Source organism: Balaenoptera physalus (assembly GCF_965194825.1).
Source record: "Balaenoptera physalus genome assembly, chromosome: 3".
Lineage (NCBI taxonomy): Eukaryota > Metazoa > Chordata > Mammalia > Artiodactyla > Balaenopteridae > Balaenoptera > Balaenoptera physalus.
This window is the reverse complement of record NC_138890.1, coordinates 75611443-75630355: the sequence shown is the minus strand read 5'-3', so window position 1 is coordinate 75630355 and position 18913 is coordinate 75611443. Positions and strand designations below refer to the sequence as shown.

The following is an 18913-nucleotide window of genomic DNA, read 5'->3' as shown; positions in this document are numbered from 1 at the left end:
AAATGTGTGACATTCCACACAATGGATATTCCATGATTTAGTCAACCACTCTCTCAATAACAGACATTTTGGAATGCTGCAGTAAGACACCCTGTCATCTAACATAGTTAGCTCATGAATCTTTCTTATATATTTCCTTAGGGACCACAAGTGCTTTTCTTTTTTTAGGACAGACCCCCTAAATGGGAAAGCTTGGATCAATAGCTAACATCATCTTTTTTAAAAAAGAAGCATTTACTGAATAATAACAAAACTACCGAATCATAATGGTGCACTCTGGTCAAATTTTACAAAGTGAACTACTCACATAACCACCATCCAGAACAAGAAACAGGAGATTATCATAACCCCAGAAGCCCCTCTGTGTTCCCGCCCAAGTCACTGACCACTCGTCCTTCACCAAAGATAGGACTAATTTCTAACACCATGAATAAGTTTTCACTGCTTTGAACTTTGTGTACGTGGAACTGTACAGTGTAAGTTTATGTCTGGCTTCTTTCGCTAAACGTTTTTTCAGATCCGTTCGTATTATGTGTAGTTGATGATTCACAGTACTACATAGCATTCTATTGGATGAATATACAGTCTTTTCATTCCACTGCCGAGGGACATTTGCGTTAGTTTCCAGTTTTGTATTATAAAGCTGATGTGAACATTATTGTACATTCATGGACTTTTGTATGCATTTCTACTGAGTATATACCTGTGATTCAAACTGCTGGGTCATTGGGTATAAGAATTTCAATATTAGTAAATATGGTCTGTTTTTAAAGTAGTAGTACTAATTTACACTCCCATGTAAGCATTCCAGTGCTCTATACTCTTGCCAAAACTGGGTAATGTCAGTTTTTTCTTTTTTCTTTTTTTTCCATTTAAACCATTCTGATAACTTATGTAGTGGTATCTCATGATTTTATTTTGCATTTTTTCAAATACTAATGAGGTTGAACATGTTTTAATATTTTTAATGGCATTCTTATTCTGTAAAGTTCCTGTTCAACCATTTGGCCCTTTGCTCTACTTAGCAGTCCATCCTTCCTTATTGATACGTGTGTGGTTCTTTACATATACTGGATAAATCCTTTGTCAATTATTTAAATTGTAAATATTTTCCACTAGTCTTTGTCTTGCCTTTTACTTTAATGGTGTTTTTTACTTAATTCTAATATGGTCCAAATTTATCTGTCTGTCTTTTTGTCTGCCTCAGTTTTTTGTTTTTTGTTTTTAATTTTTATTTATTTGGTTGCATGGGGTCTTAGCTGTGGCATGCATGTGGGATCTAGTTCCCTGACCAGGGATCGAACCCGGGCCCCCTGCATTGGTAGCCTGGGGTCTTATCCACTGTGCCACCAGGGAAGTCCCTGCGTGCCTGTTTTGAAGACACTACTTTACATCACCCTCTTGAAGCTTCATTTATCAAAAATTCATATGCAATTGGTTTTGTGTATGGTGAGATCAAGTTTCTTCTTCTCCGCATATAGAGCTCCAATTGACTTAGCAACATTTACTGGAAAATAACTTTTTCCCCCACTGCTTGGCAGTGTCACCTGTTATACATCACCTCTGTCCTTTTATGTATGAGTTGTTTCTGGATTCTCTATCCTTGCATTAAACTTCACTGTCTTAATTACTGTAACTTTCGTAACAATAACTGGATATTTGATAGTATGTCTTCTGTCTTCAAAATTCTTTTAGTTATTCTTGACGTCTGTATTTTCATACAAATATCAGTTTCTAGGGTTGAAAAAAAAAGGCCTGCTGGAACTGCTTATGATTATGCTGAATCTACAAATCAATTTGCCAAAACCATTATCTTTACAATATTAATTCTTCAAACAGTGAACATAGTTTACCTCTCCAATTATTCAGGTCTTCTTTAATTTTGTTTAACAATATTTTATACTTCTCTATATACTGAGTAGCATCTTTCTTTGAATGTGCGCCTAGGAGTTTCAAGTTTTTAAATGCTACTGCAAATGGCAGAGTTTTAAAATTTCTGTTCTCCATCTCTGGTATAGAGAATTAAAAGTGATATTTACATACTCATTTTGTGTCCAGCAAACTTGCTAAACTCACTTATTAATTCTAATAGGTCATCTGCAGATACTTTCTGGTTTTCTATGTACATAACAACCGTCATCTGCAAATGACAACAGTTTTATTTTTTCCTTTCCAGATGATAGACCCTTTCTCTCTCGGCCTGTTACGCTGGATAGAACCTCTAGTACAATATTAAGAAATGATAATAGAGGGCATTTTTCTCTCATTCCTGATCTCAGAGGAAAACCTTTAAGAAATATTTTTTGGTAGGTTTTATTAGATTAAGAAATTTCCCCTACATTCTTAGTTTGCTAAGAATTGTTACTAAGAATGGGTACTGACTTTTTCTGCATTTTTGATAGGAGCATTTGATTTCTTCTCCTTTATTTTTTTTTTCTTTTATAAATTTATTTATTTTTGGCTGCGTTGGGTCTTTGTTGTTGGGTCTTTGTTGCTGCGTGCAGGCTTTCTCTAGTTGTGGTGAGTGGGTTTCTCATTGCAGTAGCTTCTCCGAGTTTCGTAGCTCGGGCTCTAGGCACACGGGCTTCAGTAGTTGCGGCACATGGGCTCAGTAGTTGTGGCTCACGGGCTCTAGAGCACAGGCTCAGTAGTTGTGGCACACGGGATTAGTTGCTCCACGGCATGTGGGATCTTCCCGGACCACGGCTCGAACCCGTGTTCCCTGCATTGGCAGGGGGATTCTTAACCACTGCGCCACCAGGGAAGTCCTCCTTTATTTTTTAAGGAGGTAAATAGTCAACTTCCCCTTTGTTTAATAAATAAACTTAGTTGTGATGCTTACAAGTTTTATATCTATGTTCATGAGATTGGCCAATGAATTTTCTTATAATGTCCTTGTCAGATTTTAGGATCAAGATAACGCTGGTCTCATTTTTTTAAAAAGTGAGAAGTATTCTCTCTTCCTAGTTTCTGAAACAGTTTGTGTAAGATTAGTGTTAGTTCTTTCTAAAATGTTTACTAAAATTGAAACGTGAAGCCATTTAGGTCTGGAGCCTTCTTTTGGTGAAGGTTTTTCATTACATATTAAATTTCTCTGATAGCTATATGACTACTTCTATTATCTGTTTCTTTTTGTATTGGTTTTGTGAGTTCTGTGTCTCATATTCACATAAAAATTTCATACCATTCTCTTATCTCCTTAAATGTCTGTGGATCTGTAGCCCTGTCCCATTTTTTTTAAACCTTGATATTGCGAGTTACTGCCTATTGTTTTGGTCCTTGAACACTCTTTGCCAACTTTGTTGATTTTGCTGTACATTTTCCCCATATTTCATCAATTTTTACTCATTTTGATTATTTCCTTCCTCCTAATTTCCTATTTGCTTATTGACTGTTTGAAAGGGATATTTAGAGAACAGATTTCATGCTTTTCTTATTGATATTTTTCAAGTGAACCTGAGGCTATAAATCTCCTTAAGCACAATTTTCATTAAAGCTCATGTCTTGATATGTTTTAATTATTTAGTTCAAAACATTTTCTAATTTCATTTGTGGTCTCCAATTTAGCCATGGGTTATAAGAAGTGTACTATTTCAATCATGGGGGATACTTATTATCTTTTTATTACTAATTTCTAGCTTAATCTCATTGTGCTCAGAGAACATATTCTGAATTACAATCCTCTGAAATTTGTTTAGGATTGCTGTTCGATTCAGCATATGAGCAATTTAGCTAAATGTTCCAGTGCACTAGAAAATGACGTGTATCCTGGGACTTTTTTGATGAAGTATTCTACATATAACAATGGTTAGGTCATCTAAATCTTCTAAATCTTATTATCCATTGTTGGTTTGCTCTATCAGTTCCCAGGAGAGTTATGGTAAAATCTACCATTATTATGCATTTGTCCATTTCTCCTTTTAGTTCTATTAATTTTTGCTTTATATAAATTTGTGGCTGTTACCAGGAACACTCAATGTAGAATTGTTGTCAACTTCTAGGTGACTGACCCTTTTATGATTATGAAAACTCTCTTAATCTACAGTAATGTCTCTTGCCCTAGAGTCTAAGCTCTGTGGGTTAATATTAATGTAACATACAATTTCCCCTCTTTTTAAATTTAACCATTTTGTACTCTTATAGTTAAAGCGTCCTTATATTTAAGTCACATACTGTTGTTTTTTTAATTCAGTTTTTAGTTGAATATGTCTTTAATAATGGTATCCAGTCCATTTATATTTAAAGAAATGGGTGATATATATGGGTTTAAATCTTTACATATTACTATTTTCTACTTCTTCCATCTATTTTATGTTCTGCTTCTCTCCGTTTGTCCTTTTTTAGATTAATCTAATATTTTATGTCATTCTATTTTTCCCTTCTATCAGCTTATTTTTACTCTTCTTTTACATAGAAATTAGGACCTTTACAACTTCACAGACAATGCAACATACTTTAAACATTTTAACTCTATTTATCCCTTCATATCTTTTGTACTGTTATTTGCCATGAATTTTAATTCTCTATATATTTTAAACCCAACAAATACTGTGATTATTGTTTTCTCCCAATTTTTGTTAGTCTGAAAGTCTTACGTCACTTTCAATAATGAAGTACATTTTCACTGGATACTGAATTTAGGTGGGCCATTACTTCCTTTGAGTACTTTAAGGATGTTATTCCACTGTTTTATGAATTCCTTTACTACTGTTTAAAGTTCATCTGTCAATCTTATTGTTGCTCCTGTGAAGGAAACGTTTCCCTCTTCATCCATGGCTTTAAATATTTTCTTTGCTTTGGGGCTTTTTTTTTTTTAATTAATTTTTATTGGAGTACAGTTGATTTACAATGTTGTGTTAGTTTCAGCTCTACAGCAAAGTGAATCAGTTATACATATAAATATATCCACTCTTTTTCAGATTCTTTTCCTATATAGGTCATTACAGAGTATTGAGTAGACGTCCCTGTGCTATACAGTAGGTTCTTATTTGTTAACTATTTTATATATAGTAGTGTGTATATTGTCAATCCCAAACTTCTAACTTACCCCTCCTTCCCCCTGGTAACCATAAGTTTGTTTTCTATATCTGTGATTCTATTTGTTTTGTAAATAAGTTCATTTGTACCATTTTCTTAGATTCCACACAGAAGTGATATCATATGATCTTTTTCTTTCTCTGACTTACTTCACTCAGTATGACAATCTCTAGGTCCATTCATGTTGCTGCAAATGGCATTATTTCATTCTTTTTTATGGCTGAGTAATATTCCATTGTACATATGTACCACATCTTCTTTATCCTTTCCTCTGTCAATGGACATTTAGGTTGCTTCCATGTCCTGGCTATTGTAAATAGTGCTGCAATAAACACTTGGTGCATGTATCTTTTCGAATTATGGTTTTCTCCAGATATATGCCCAAGAGTGGGATTGCTGGATCACATGGTAGCTGTTTTTTAAGTAACCTCCATACTGTTTTCCATAGTGGTTGTACCAATTTACATTGCAACCAACAGTGTAGGAGGGTTCCCTTTTCTCTACACCCTCTCCAGCATTTACTGTTTGTAGACCTTTTTATGATGGCCATTCTGACCAGTGTGAGGTGATACCTCATTGTAGTTTTGACTTGCATTTCTCTAATAACTAGTGATGTTGAGCCTCTTTTCATGTACTTTTTGGCCATGTGTATGTCTTCCTTGGAGAACTGTCTATTCAGATCTTCTGCCCATTTTTTGATTGGGTTGTTTTTTTCATATTGAGCTGCATGAGCTGTTTGTATATCTTGGAGATTAATCCCTTGTCAGTAGCTTCGTTTGCAAATATTTTCTCCCATTCTGTGGGTTGTCTTTTCCTTTTACTTATGGTTTCCTTTGCTGTGCAAAAGTTTTTAAGTTTGATTAGGTCCCATTTGTTTATTTTTGTTTTCATTTTCATCACTCTAGGTGGTGGATCCAAAAAGATATTGCTGCAATTTATGTCAGAGAGTTTCTGCCTAAGTTTTCCTCTAAGAGTTTTATAGTGTCCGGTCTTACATTTAGGTGTTTAATCTATTTTGAGTTTATTTTTGTGTATGGTGCTAGAGAATGTTCTAATTTCTTTCTTTTACATGCAGCTGCCCAGTTTTCCCAGCACCACTTACTGAAGAGGCTGTCTTTTCTCTATTGTATATTCTTGCCTCCTTTGTTATAGATTAGGTGACCATGGGTGCATGGGTTTATCTCTGGACTTTCTATCCTGTTCCACTGATCTATATTTCTGTCTTTGTGCCAGTACCATACCGTTTTGATGACTGTAGCTTTGTAGTGTAGTCTGAAGTCAGGGAATCTGATTCCCCCAGCTCCGTTTTTCTTTCTCAAGATTGCTTTGGCTATTTGGGGTCTTTTGTGTTTCCACAGAAATTGTAAATTTTTTTGTTCTAATTTGGTGAAAAATGCTATTGGTAATTTGATAGGGGTCGCACTGAATCTGTAGATTGCCTTGGGTAGTATAGTCATTTTGACAATACTGATTCTTCCAATCCAAGAACGTGGTATATCTTTCCATCTCTTTGTGTCATCTTTGATTTCTTTCATCTGTATCTTAGTTTTCTGAGTACAGGTCTTTTGCCTCCTTAGGTAGGTTTATTCCTGGGTATTTTATTCTTTTTGATGCGATGGTAAATGGGATTGTTTCCTTAATTTCTCTTCTCATCTTTCGTTGTTAGTGTATAGGAATGCAAGAGATTTCTGTGTATTAATTTTGTATCCTGCAACTTTACCAAATTCATTAACGAGCTCTAGTAGTTTGATTATTTTAAATCATTTATAAAAGAGACCCAGTAGAGTTCTCTAGCTCTTCTATTATGTGAAGACAGTGGAAAGATGGCCATTTATGAACTGGGAAGTGGGCCCTCTCCAGACACAGGACTTGACCATGTGTACACTTTGATCTCAGACTTCCAGCCTTCAGAAATAAACAACAGAAATTTGTTTCTCACATAAGCCATCTAGTCTGTGCTATTTGGTTACAGCAGCCCAAACAGACTAAGACAGGGGTCTGTGGTTACACAAAAAGTAGTCAGTCTCATATACCCTATCCTGTATGTCACTTACGTTCTTTGTTGTATTTTCCATCCTTTTTTCTGTTCCAGTTTGGATACTTTTTATTGGCTTATCTTCAGTTCACATATCCTTGGTTCTGCTGTTAATTCATCTACTGAATCTTAAAATTCATTTGTGATACTTTTCAGTTCCAGTATGTCTATATGATTGAAAAGGTTCTACTTCTCTAATACATTTCTCCATCATATCACCTATTTTATAGTAGTTATCTCTAACTTTGTGTCTGGTGATTCCAAAATCTGTTGATTTATTTCTGTTGATCAAAAGACAATAAGACATTCCACATGCAAGTCTAATAAACAAATGAAAAGATGCTCAAAGTCAATAATCAGGGAAATGAAAATTTAAGCCACAGAGTGATATGATTTCAGACCCACCAAACTGGAAAAAGTTAATACATCTGATAACAGCCAAGTGTTAGACATGGTGTGAAGAATAACAATTATACACCATTCTTGGAAACTGCAGATTTGTACAACCACTTTGGAAAGTACTTTCACAACATTTAGTGAAGCAGAAGAAATGAGTGAACCCTATGACCAGAAGTTCTACTTTTAGATATAAACACTAGAGAAACTCTAACATGTATAAAATTTTTCACTGTTGTCTTATTATGAGAAAACTTAGAATATTCATGTTTGTTTTATAAAGCAATAAAATAAACTTTAGCTACTGCATCAAAATAGCTAAATTTTGAATCACACAAGGTAGTCACAGAAGAATGATTCAAAAGAGAATATTTCCATGTATATAAAGTTTAAAAACATACAAAAGTAAACTGTTGTTTACTGATATTTTTAATACCTTATAAGCTTATAAAGAAAAGCAAAGGTATAATACATACCAAATTCAGCTAAGTAGTTAACCTGCGGAGAGGATGCAGGTTAGAAAAGGCACAAGGAGCACTGATAATGCTGTTTCTTACACTAGAAGGTGGGGGTTGAAGTGCATAAGAATCTTCTTTTTTCCTCCTCTTTGGAATGTATGATATATTTCATTTAAAGAGTAATTATTAAAAAATAAAGAAAGGAAAAAAAATCCAGACAAGAATACACCAAATTGTTATCTCTGGCTGAGGAGGTGATAAGGTTACCAGTGACTATTATTTTTCTATGCTATGATGCTGCAAAATTTGGATTTCTTTTACACTAAGCAAATACAATTGCAAACAGGAAAAAGATGGTCAATTATTTAATTTTAGGTTATTTTGTAAAACTGTAACTTTATAAAACTTGAAACATTTTAATTCTAAAACATAAGCCTTTAAATGCCTTGAATTTTTAATCAAGTATACATCATTAATAATAATCACACATGCACACACAAAAATTAGAGGTTAGAGGAAGAAATCCTCTCTGCTGCCAGGTGCTCTAGGTTTAAAGGCTCCTCAATCAAGTGAGTATAATCTTTATTTTGCCTTGGCTGCCTATAAATCCAGAGAGGAGATGTAAACATGCATACACTAGACTAAACAGCGGCTAAAACGTGGCCACTACTTACTCTCCCACTCACACATACCATGTAAGTCTGTGGGAAAAAACTTACAGCTAAACTAAGGAACTCAAGTCAAGTTTTCTGAAAATAACCCAGAGCTGACAAGTCAGTAGGAGGGCCTGGATGGTTTCAAGACACAGTTTTTAACCAAGACTTGGACCTCCAACTGTTTTCTTAAACAAAGATTTACATCCCATCCTTGGCTAAATTACTTGTAAATTAATCAAATTAATTACTCTGAGTGGATAAGCAGGAGGCTGGACAAGATAGTGCTGATGTCAGCCAATGAAGTCTGTGTTGTTTTCACTAAATATATCAGCTTAGTTTTAAACAGATCTACTGTGCACAAATATGGTAAGGGACTCACATTCTACCCAAAATCTTAGTTCTGTTTCCTGTCCTGTGAACAAACATACCTAGTTTTAATGTATCAGACATGATAAAAATGTTAAATTTCCCAGAACAACAAATTCATACCTTTTAACAATGATTCATTTATTTTTAAAAAGTAGTGGCTGTTATTCTTCCTCCTTAACTATATTCTAATGTGTCAAGAAATGTTTTAAAATAAATATGGTACTTAGAACACAGTAAAGTAACAATCTTAACTTGGAGATGGGAAAAAAAGAAACTAAATTACCCCTTAAATGTCTAACAACCAGAACTCTTTAAAGTCAGTGTTATACATCATACCAAAGATAGCAAATCCAGACTGTATGGATATCGTTTCCTTGTCTTCTAAGTTAGGACCCATTTTATGTTACACTTATTTATATTTTACAGCTGTCGCCTACCCACTTACCCAAGAACAAAAAAGTTTACAACATGGAAACACCGGCTTTTATGCTTGTGAATCAGAAGAAAAGATTTTTTTCCAAATAATTGGAAGATTATGATTTTTAAAATTCACAAATTGACTATACTGGGTCACCTTTGAGTAATGGAAATCTCTGTTTAAACATTCTTTTGGCAATAGGCACGGAGCATTAGGTCTTATTTCCAAGCTTTACCAGCTGGGTTTTGTCATTAACATTTATTAACAACCTAAGATATGGCTTTCGCCGTCTAATCCATACTACACAAATGTTTTGTATGGCCCTCCAGAGGATTTTGCTGTGACAAATTACTGGCAGAGATTACAGCCCCGTGGCTATTCACCAGAGGCAATGTAAAATTAACATGGTACTAATCCAATTTAAACAAGGAGTTGCACAAACAATCCTCTGAACAAAAGCAGATAGAGGATTCCAATTTTATATTCAAATACAATGTGTTTTTAATAAAAAGCTTTAGAAAAAAAAACAAGTAACTTTCACACATATAAATTGTGCCTATTTGATGAAGGTATTAATTTTAATTTTCCAAAAACAGTGGCAGAACACAATTCACTATGGTAATTTCAAGGTCTATTAAATTTCTTCTTAAAGTGGTGCATCTCAAATGTGGTCTGTAGAACATCAGTGATTCCTAGTGACCTTGAAATATGTTTACAGTGTTGTTTCTAAAGCAGAAAGTCTATGGGATAAGGAATAGAAGTGGTCTGCAATGAAGATTACTGCACTCAAAGAATGAGACTATTTTCCTTCATGAAGTAGAAGTCTGGAGTTGAACCAGGAATTTAACACTATGTTTTCTTTTCTTCTTAATTCACTTACAGTAACTTCAAAGAGGCATCTGAACTTCTGCGATATCCTCTGTTATTAGGCACAAATAGTTAAAATTACTTTGCCAATGCTTTTTAGGCAAGAAGGTAGAAAACACTTAGGAATAAAGGGTAAATAGAAAACAATGAATTAAAGGAAAAATCCAGAAGATAGCAAAAGTGTATGAGAATGCATATGTTAGGAAGGAGCTTTGTAGTATAGGAAGTAGCTTTGTAGTATAGTCTGAAGTCAGGGAGCATGATTTCTCCAGCTCCATTTTTCTTTCTCAAGATTGCTTTGGCTATTTGGGGTCTTTTGTGTTTCCACAGAAATTTTAAAAAGTTTTATTCTAGTTCTGTGAAAAATGCCATTACCAATTTGATAGGGATTGCACTGAATCTGTAGATCGCCTTGCGCAGTATAGTCATTTTCACAGTATTGATTCTTTCAATTCAAGAACATGGTATATCTTTCCAACTGTTTGTGTCATCTTCAATTTCTTTCATCAACGTCTTATACTTTTCAGAGTACAGGTCTTTAGGTAGGTTTATTCCTAGATTTATTCCTAGTTATTTTATTCTTTTTAATGTGATGGTAAACGGGATTGTTTCCTTAATTTCTCTTTCTGATCTTTTGTTGTTGGTGTATAGAAATGCAAGAGATTTCTGTGCACTAATTTTGTATCCTGCAGTGTTACCGAATTCATTGATGAGCTCTAGTAGTTTTCTGGTAGCATCTTTAGGATTTTCTATGTATAGTATCATGTCATCTGCAAACAGTGACAGTTTTACTTCTTTTCCAGTTTGGATTCCTTTTTCTAATACTGATATTTGAAACACTGTTTTTGAACCATTTCTCCCTCAGCTTTGAATGACAAAATACAATGATAACCCACCGTCCTCTTGTTTTTCTCATACTTATTTTCTATTATTTCTGCTAACTTCATTTGCATTTCTTACCACCCTGCCATGTTCTTGTTAAATATCAGCCCTCCCAGCTGAACTTTAAGTTTCCTGTGGGGAGAGAACTGCTGTATCTAGAGCATCTACCACTGTGCAAGTTGCATAGTAGGCTCTCGATAAGTACTTCATGAATGAAAAATGAACAAATAGAACAACTATAGATGTTTCTTCAGACTCAATGCACTCTCATCTCTTTACACCTAACTTTAGGAAGTTCACCTACTGACTGACAGTACTGCATATCTGCACAATTAGCCCGAACATAGGTTTTTTTCCCCTTATGTCAGTTTCTACAGAACATCTATATTAAATCTACCATCCAAATACAAAGTACTGTTACTACTCAAACTATATTGAACCTCACTTCCCCACTGCTACTATTATATAACAACATTCTCCTATCTTGTAGACTTAAAAATTTTCAATTTTTGGTTGGTGTCTGTCATTTTTCAGCTACTCAGTCGTAAATCCTTCTAATATTTGTTCTATTCATCAATATTCCAAAGCTACCATCTGATTAGGTCCCCAATGACTGAAACCAAGAATACTATACAATAGCTTTATGGCTCATATCCTTTTAACAACAGTTACCATTTATTGAGCATACACTATGTACAAAACACTGTGTTAAATGCTTTACAGACCACTCATTTAACTCTCAGAACAACCTGTGAGGAAAGATTTTTCATTTTCCAAATGAGACTAATCAGAGAAATTATATTCCCCAAGTCACAAAGGTAGTTACGAAGTATAGCCAAGATTCAGTACAGCTCTCTTGACTCCAAGGCCATGTTCTAAACTGCTATGTATGCTGCCTCTGGTAGAATTTGTATCCTGTTATTTTTAATAGCCACTCTCACTACATTATTTCCTTGCTCCCAATTCCACAAGGACTCCTCCCTGTGGTACTAAATGTAACTTAAATATCTTGCCATCATGACTTTATATTAGATTATTCTCTTTCAAAGTCACTTTAATTCTCATTACCAGAGCTAGTCTATCTGTCAGTGATGTCATTTTCCTTGCTTATGATAGGTCAAATCATGACTTCTTCTGCTTCAATACTCACTCTGTCAGAAATCCCTAATGTCTTCCACAGCTCACTTTGTTCTATTTGAAATTCTTTCATTATGTGGCTTCTATGGAATTAAACCATAACATTATAAAGCAGGAAGAGCCTGAGATTGCACTCCAGTCAAATGAGTCTAATCCTTGCTCTATCACTTAGTACCTCTGTGATCGTGTGCAACTTACTTAACGTCTCTAAGTCTGTTTCTTTCATCTATAAAATGGAAGTATTACCTGCTATATAGGGATCTTGGTTAGGATCAAATGAAAACGTATGAAGGGCTTAGCATAATACCAAGCACTTATCGCTTTCCTTCCTCCTTAAACATAAGAATTCTAAGTTCTATCTGCCACATCTTCAATTATCACCTCTAGAAAAGGATTCCTTCATGTTATTAAGCTCAATCATCCTCCCAACATCAGTCCATATTTCTAACTGCTTGCTGAATTTCTTTCTGTAAAAATTAAAATGTTCAAATCTGCAAGTCCTATCTCCTTCCCATGCCTCAATCAGCTTCTTGTCTTAATAAGCATCATTCCAATCCTGGAAAACTCTCTTTCCAGACACTAAGGCTTGAACCCTTGACACCATCTTTGACCTTCCACTCTGCATTCTGATTAGGTATAGTGTACTGTATAGAATCTACCAAAACCATGTCTTTTAAAATAATCTCCTTGTCATGTTCCCACTGCTACCTAGTCCTTATTTCCTGAAATGACCTCTAAAATGGGACCTCCTCTGTTTTCCATGGAGAGTCTATGCTTTCTGACTTTGTGCCTCCTTGCTATAATCGTTCTATTCATTGTATATACAACATTTTCCCCACAGCTTTCCTAAATCACAACCAATTCTCCAGAGATCCATCTCAAATATCTCATCTTCTATGACACCTTTCCTAAGTTCTATTAAATAGATGTACTTCCCCTCCTGAGTACTCTGTACAGGTCTTTTCAGGGCTCTTACTATTTGGCAGTAAATGTTATATTTATAGTTTTCTTCCCTATTACTAAACTGCAAGCTCCCTGAGGCAAAGACCTATGGTTTACTTATATCTATAAATCTAGGACAGTGCCTTGAACACAGGAGGCCCTCAGTACTATATATGATTATTCATTCATCTATCCTTAGTCTTGCGAGCATCTATAAAACATATTCAGTGTGTGTAATATTATTTTATACTTATGCTTACAATCCCAATTCATCTAAAAGCTATGTTAAGGCAAACCGCACTATTTATTCTCAGGCAGTCTAGTACATACTCTTCTATGAAGGTGGTAAGCATTTACTACAACACCTCAAAGATGTTTAATGACATTTGATGGTTTGGGAGACACATTAAAAAAAAATACAAATCTGAGAGACCCTACGTACCAAATTTCATTCAGCATATAATGGACACATTTCAGAAAAGCAAAACTTAGAATAAACTAACCACTAATGATCCTTAAAAGTTTAGGTCAAATAGATGAGATTCAAAATAAAAATCTTGCTCATATTTTATTTGATCTTAATAATTTGAAGACATTATAGCCAAAATTAAGGTTAATTCCTCAGGAAGCTAACAGCATTTGTTACCTGGTACCAGGAAGGAAAAAACAAAAGTAATGTAAAGAATTTAGGAAACTACTCTCACTTTTAAATTCTTGTAAAATTATGCAAAAATCCCCTGTGATCCCTTTTTTTTAATGAATAAATTACTGTGTCTTCCTAGGAATGACTTTTAAAATATGTTCTTAAAATTCTCCCCTCAAAGGCACTCCCAAAAGAAGGAAATTAATACTAAGGAGAAAAGGATGGTAGTTTTATAAGTGAAAGTAAAAGGAGAAAAAGAATGGTAGTTTTTAAAGTGAAAGTAGAAATTATTCCCAACTTGCTGTGGGGAAGAGGATAGTTGGCTTTAAAAAAAAAAAGGAAAAGAAAAAGGACCTAGAAGTTTTAGTTTTTATAAAGGAGGATCTTATATGTAACACATTAAAAAAAGGGGGGTGGGGCCTAATCTCAAATACAGAACTGGACATTTAAATACAGACATCTGAACCTAACAGATATTGCCAAATATGCAAACTTATAAAAAATCAAGGGAGAAAGACATAAAAAGAATAATCCATCATCAGCTATAAACTACATACCTGTTTAAGTCTGGCAAGTTCTTTCAAAGCTCGTCCCCACTGCTGCTTGTAATGCAGCTTAGACTTAGTTGCGGATTCCAACTTTCTTTCAAGTTCAACCTAACAGTGATTAAAATCATATCAAGTGAAACACTATACCACTGTGTACAATCACTGAAAGATAATATATACAAAGACTCTGGCTTAAGAAAAGAGTTTATATAGTGTAACGTACGACATCATCTAGAACTGTTATATAATTTACTGTAAATATTATGGCACATGAACATTTTCTTGTTTAAAATATAGTTGTATTTTTACTGCCTAACAGCCTATACTAAAAGGAACTGAATCAGTCTTAACCTCCAGACAGTTACTATAAATGTATTTAAAACACATATATTACATAAAGATCATAGAGTGAAAAAATACATTTTTTTTTTTTAATATAACAAAAAGCAGTTGTTAGCATTCCATTTAGCTGACACTCTCAACCTTGAAACCAAATTACTCCTTTTGGAGACCTATCATTATGTGGAATTTTGTCTTACATTGAAGAGAGCTTGTAGAGATACTTTTATAACTCTATTTTGGCAAAAATCATAGAACGCTGAAAACAGTGAACTGTTTTATCAGGAGGCAGTTTACTAAGTGTACAAAGTCAAAAATATTTTAAGAATGTTAAAATAAACCCAAGAGTAAGAAAAATAATGCTCCAAAAAACACTCATCTAACTTTTATTTTCTATTTTTCCTCAAATATATAAAGAAAAACACGAAATAGATTTGATTTTTAAAATACGGTTATTTATACTTGCAGCAGGCAATCTGTTGTGTATGAACTGAAGCCAACTTGGCTAGGTTTTGGAATGTACTCTCTCAAAGTTTCAAACCAAGTACCAAACAAATTCATGTAGCCAACAGACAGTTTTACTATTTAAGTGATAAGGTAATAATATGGATGAATTACAGTAAAATACTGTTAATCTAAACTGGCCTAATTTTTTTATATCAAGTCTAATTTTTCCCATACACATAACTCCTAATGTTTTGCAGAAAAATAAAATCGAAGACACTATCCAAAAATTCAAACTTCAGAAAGCTCAGAAGGAAATAAAATGAAAGGAAAAGCACATTGCCAAAATCCCTTCACAAAAGACCAGAATGTTCTCTGCAGTAATATATGACTTCATGGAGTCAAGGTCTTTTCTGCTTTACAAATCCCTAGTGCTTGGATTTAAATGTGTTGACATTTCACAACTATATTCATACATCTTAAGTTGAATAATACTCTGAGATTATCAAAGATGATCTCTTCCACTTATGCCCTAAAGACTTATACATATTAGTTGGTAATTTTAACAAGAGGACATATGTCAGAGGAAAAGCAAAAATCTGTTTATAACTGTGCGATAAAAGAATAGTATTCAATTATAAAAGTGATCATGTCCCTGGGTCTTGGAGAAGGTACAATATCCTGGACGAGCCTCAGAATGAGGGTTAGGACAACCTAGAGAGATCACTTATACCCACTGAACTGACTCCATCAGAAAAAGCTGGGGAGATTTTATCAGTTTTGCCATGATTATCAAAATAACTCACATTTGCACTGATATTCACACAGTAGTTCACACTAATTTAAAATGCATATATAATCAAAACATATAATGTCTTTATTCTTAACAAACAAAAAAAAAACTGTAGCTAACAAATCTGAGACGTTACACATCATTTTTCTAATTCATCCCAAACTACCAAATCAGTGATTCCTAACTTTTTTTAAGGATACAGATGCCCCTCTGTGATTCTAAAGAAATATATGGACCCAATTCCCAAAAAAAGGTACACAACCAAAATTTTGACACAATTTCAGAGCATTCAAAGACCTCGAGTTAAGAGCCCTTTTTGTGGGTAGATATGAGACTTTGGGAAAGCTTTTTTGATTTAAATCATAAGCCAAGTTATAGACTCAAATTAAAACTTGGCTCAGGACCTAGAGTCAATTCAGAGGCTACTGAAGACCAAGCACAGACTTTCACTGATTCTCAATGTCCCTGTTTCTATCCTTGATATACCCACAACTCTAATTCTCTACTGGAGGCATGGCATTGTCTTTGCCTCTAATCTCCTATTCCCCAGTTCCAATGTGTCACAAAAAACTATAGATTTCTCCCTTGAAATGTTTTCCAGTTTTATTCTTTTATGTTCTTTCTACCATTTCCTAAGCTCAGGCTTATCTCATCTCTTGTCTGCTCAGCCTCAAACGTATTCTATCTACAAATCCTGCAAATCACTATTACATCAATTTACTCTCTACTAAAAAATCTACAACAGCTACTACTTGCCTACAGGACTGAGCCTAAACTCCTCTGCCTAGGTGTTAAAGCACTCCGAGATATAATTTCCATCCTACTTGTTCTACTACTTTCTTGGTATTCCTCAACAGGAAACCCTCTACTCCAACCACCGGGTTTGTCTCCCCTATATATACACCTTGTCCAAGTTACTTCCTGAGCCTGTCGATTCTTTTTCTTCGTTGCTTATTTAAAACTTCAGATTCAGCTCAAATTCTACCTCTCCATGGAGCTGTCTTAAAACTACTATATTCTGAACACCAAATGACTTCTTTCTGAATTGCAAAGAGTTCCTATCGCATTCCCTGGTATTCGATTATATATGGTCATTTAAGGTTCTCTGAGTCATCTCCCCAATTATATTGCAAACTCTTTTAGAAGTGAGGTCCCAGGGACTTCCCTGGCGGTCTAGTGGTTAAGACTATGCCTTCCAATGCAGGGGGTGTGGGTTCGATCCCTGGTCGGGGAGCTAAGATCCCACATGCCTCGCAGCCCAAAAACCAAAACATAAAACAAAAGCAATATTGTAACAAATTCAATAAAGACTTTAAAAATGGTCCACATCAAAAAAAAAAAAAAAGTGAGGTCCCAAAAGGATAACATACTTTTACTCTTTTCTTTTCTCTCATTTTTCCCTTTGTCCTAAGACACAGTAGATACTCACCAAATGTTCTTAAATACACAAATTTAGTTTCTGTCTTAATCTTCTGTATGCATTACTAAATTATAATGCTTTCCCTATTTTATTTTTTAAAAGTTCCAATTGTTTTTAAGCCATCTAAAAGTCATTTCCTAGCTAAAAGCACATCAAACTATCATTCACTTCTTAAGGGATTTAAGAATTGCATTTGGTAAAACTGTATCTTAATGTTAACTTATTTTTAGACGATTTCAGTGAAAATGGAAATATTTGTGTTATATTGAAGAGATGAGTAAACAGAAAAGAAAAAAGCTCTCAATCAGACATAACCAGAAGTTGTAGACTAAATCAGGTACTTTTTCACTTAAGTCTTCCTTTTTATGCTTTTATCTCTTTGTTACTTAAGAAATAAGATTCTGCCCTCTTCTGGCTCCAAAAAAACTTACGAAGAATGTTCAAAGAGCTGAGAAGCCTTGTTTTGCTAGGCATTTAAAAACAGTGGATGAATTCATTAGGTCTGATATAAAGGTGCTTCCATTACACTTTTTTTTTTCCTCAACAAGTTCATGGTGCTGTTTATATTTGTAATATGTTTGGTGATTTTTATCCTTTTGGTAGAAATGTGATTGGAAGAAGAAATTTTTAAAAATCACTTACAATTATTTCTATGGTGATACTATCTAGTATATATTCAGAAAAGATGACTATGATAAGCACTCTGTTCCAATTTTGAGATATTTGGCCCTGAATTTCCCCAAGATAAAATGGAAATACTCTTGACACCTACTTAAGAGAACTTGTGAGAATTGATGAGATATTGTCTGAATGCTTCAAATATCTCTGGCAGGCCACATAATTCATAATATAAAAACAAATACTTTAATATTTGGTTTAATCAAAAGGGGTGGGAAATGTCCAGTTTGATTCAAATTCAAGGTCACTGGTAGAGAAATGAGAAGGCCAAAAATGGAGAATGAAGAGATTGTCCAGATATGTAAGAAGCAGAGTCAACAAGACTTTGCAATTAAATAGATATCGGGGTAACAAGAGGAACCAAAAACAGCATGGCATTTGACAAGCTGCAGAAACATTTAATGAATTCAGAAACGCTAGAAGAAAGCAGTTAATACCCTTTTCAACTCAATATTTTTTAACCACTCTTATTCTTGTCTCCAAATATTTTATATGCACCCTTCTGCCTCTTGAATAGTCATATCAAGGGCCAAATTTTATATCTATGCTCCAACCATCCCCTCCTCTCTTAAAGCTTCAATTTCTCCTTGTTGTTAATTTCTTGTCCTTAATCTAAAAATATTCTCTGATTTTCCTACCTCTAAATAAGCTTTTCTCAAGAGCTTTAGGCCCTTGGGCTACATTTTTTCTTGTCTTCTGGGGTTTTTTGAAATTTATTTTTTTTATTATTTTTTAAAATATTTGGTTGCATTTTGTCGTCGTTACTGTGCGTGGGCTTTCTCTAGTTGCGGTGAGCGGGGGCTACTCTTTGTTGCGGCGCGCGGGCTTCTCACTGCGGTGGCTTCTCTTGT

The 18913-nt window shown here is 34.4% G+C and overlaps 1 protein-coding gene across 5 annotated transcripts in view; it reads right to left on the bottom strand.

The window, feature by feature from the left end:
• CEP120 (centrosomal protein 120) overlaps positions 1 to 18913 on the bottom strand; it is a 78197-nt gene that overhangs the window by 6399 nt on the left and 52885 nt on the right. For all 5 annotated transcript variants that reach the window (XM_082457842.1, XM_082457844.1, XM_082457843.1 and 2 more), the window contains one exon: positions 14398 to 14496. In XM_082457842.1, coding sequence (XP_082313968.1) covers positions 14398 to 14496 — 99 coding nt within the window. The remainder of the gene's footprint in view (positions 1 to 14397; positions 14497 to 18913) is intronic.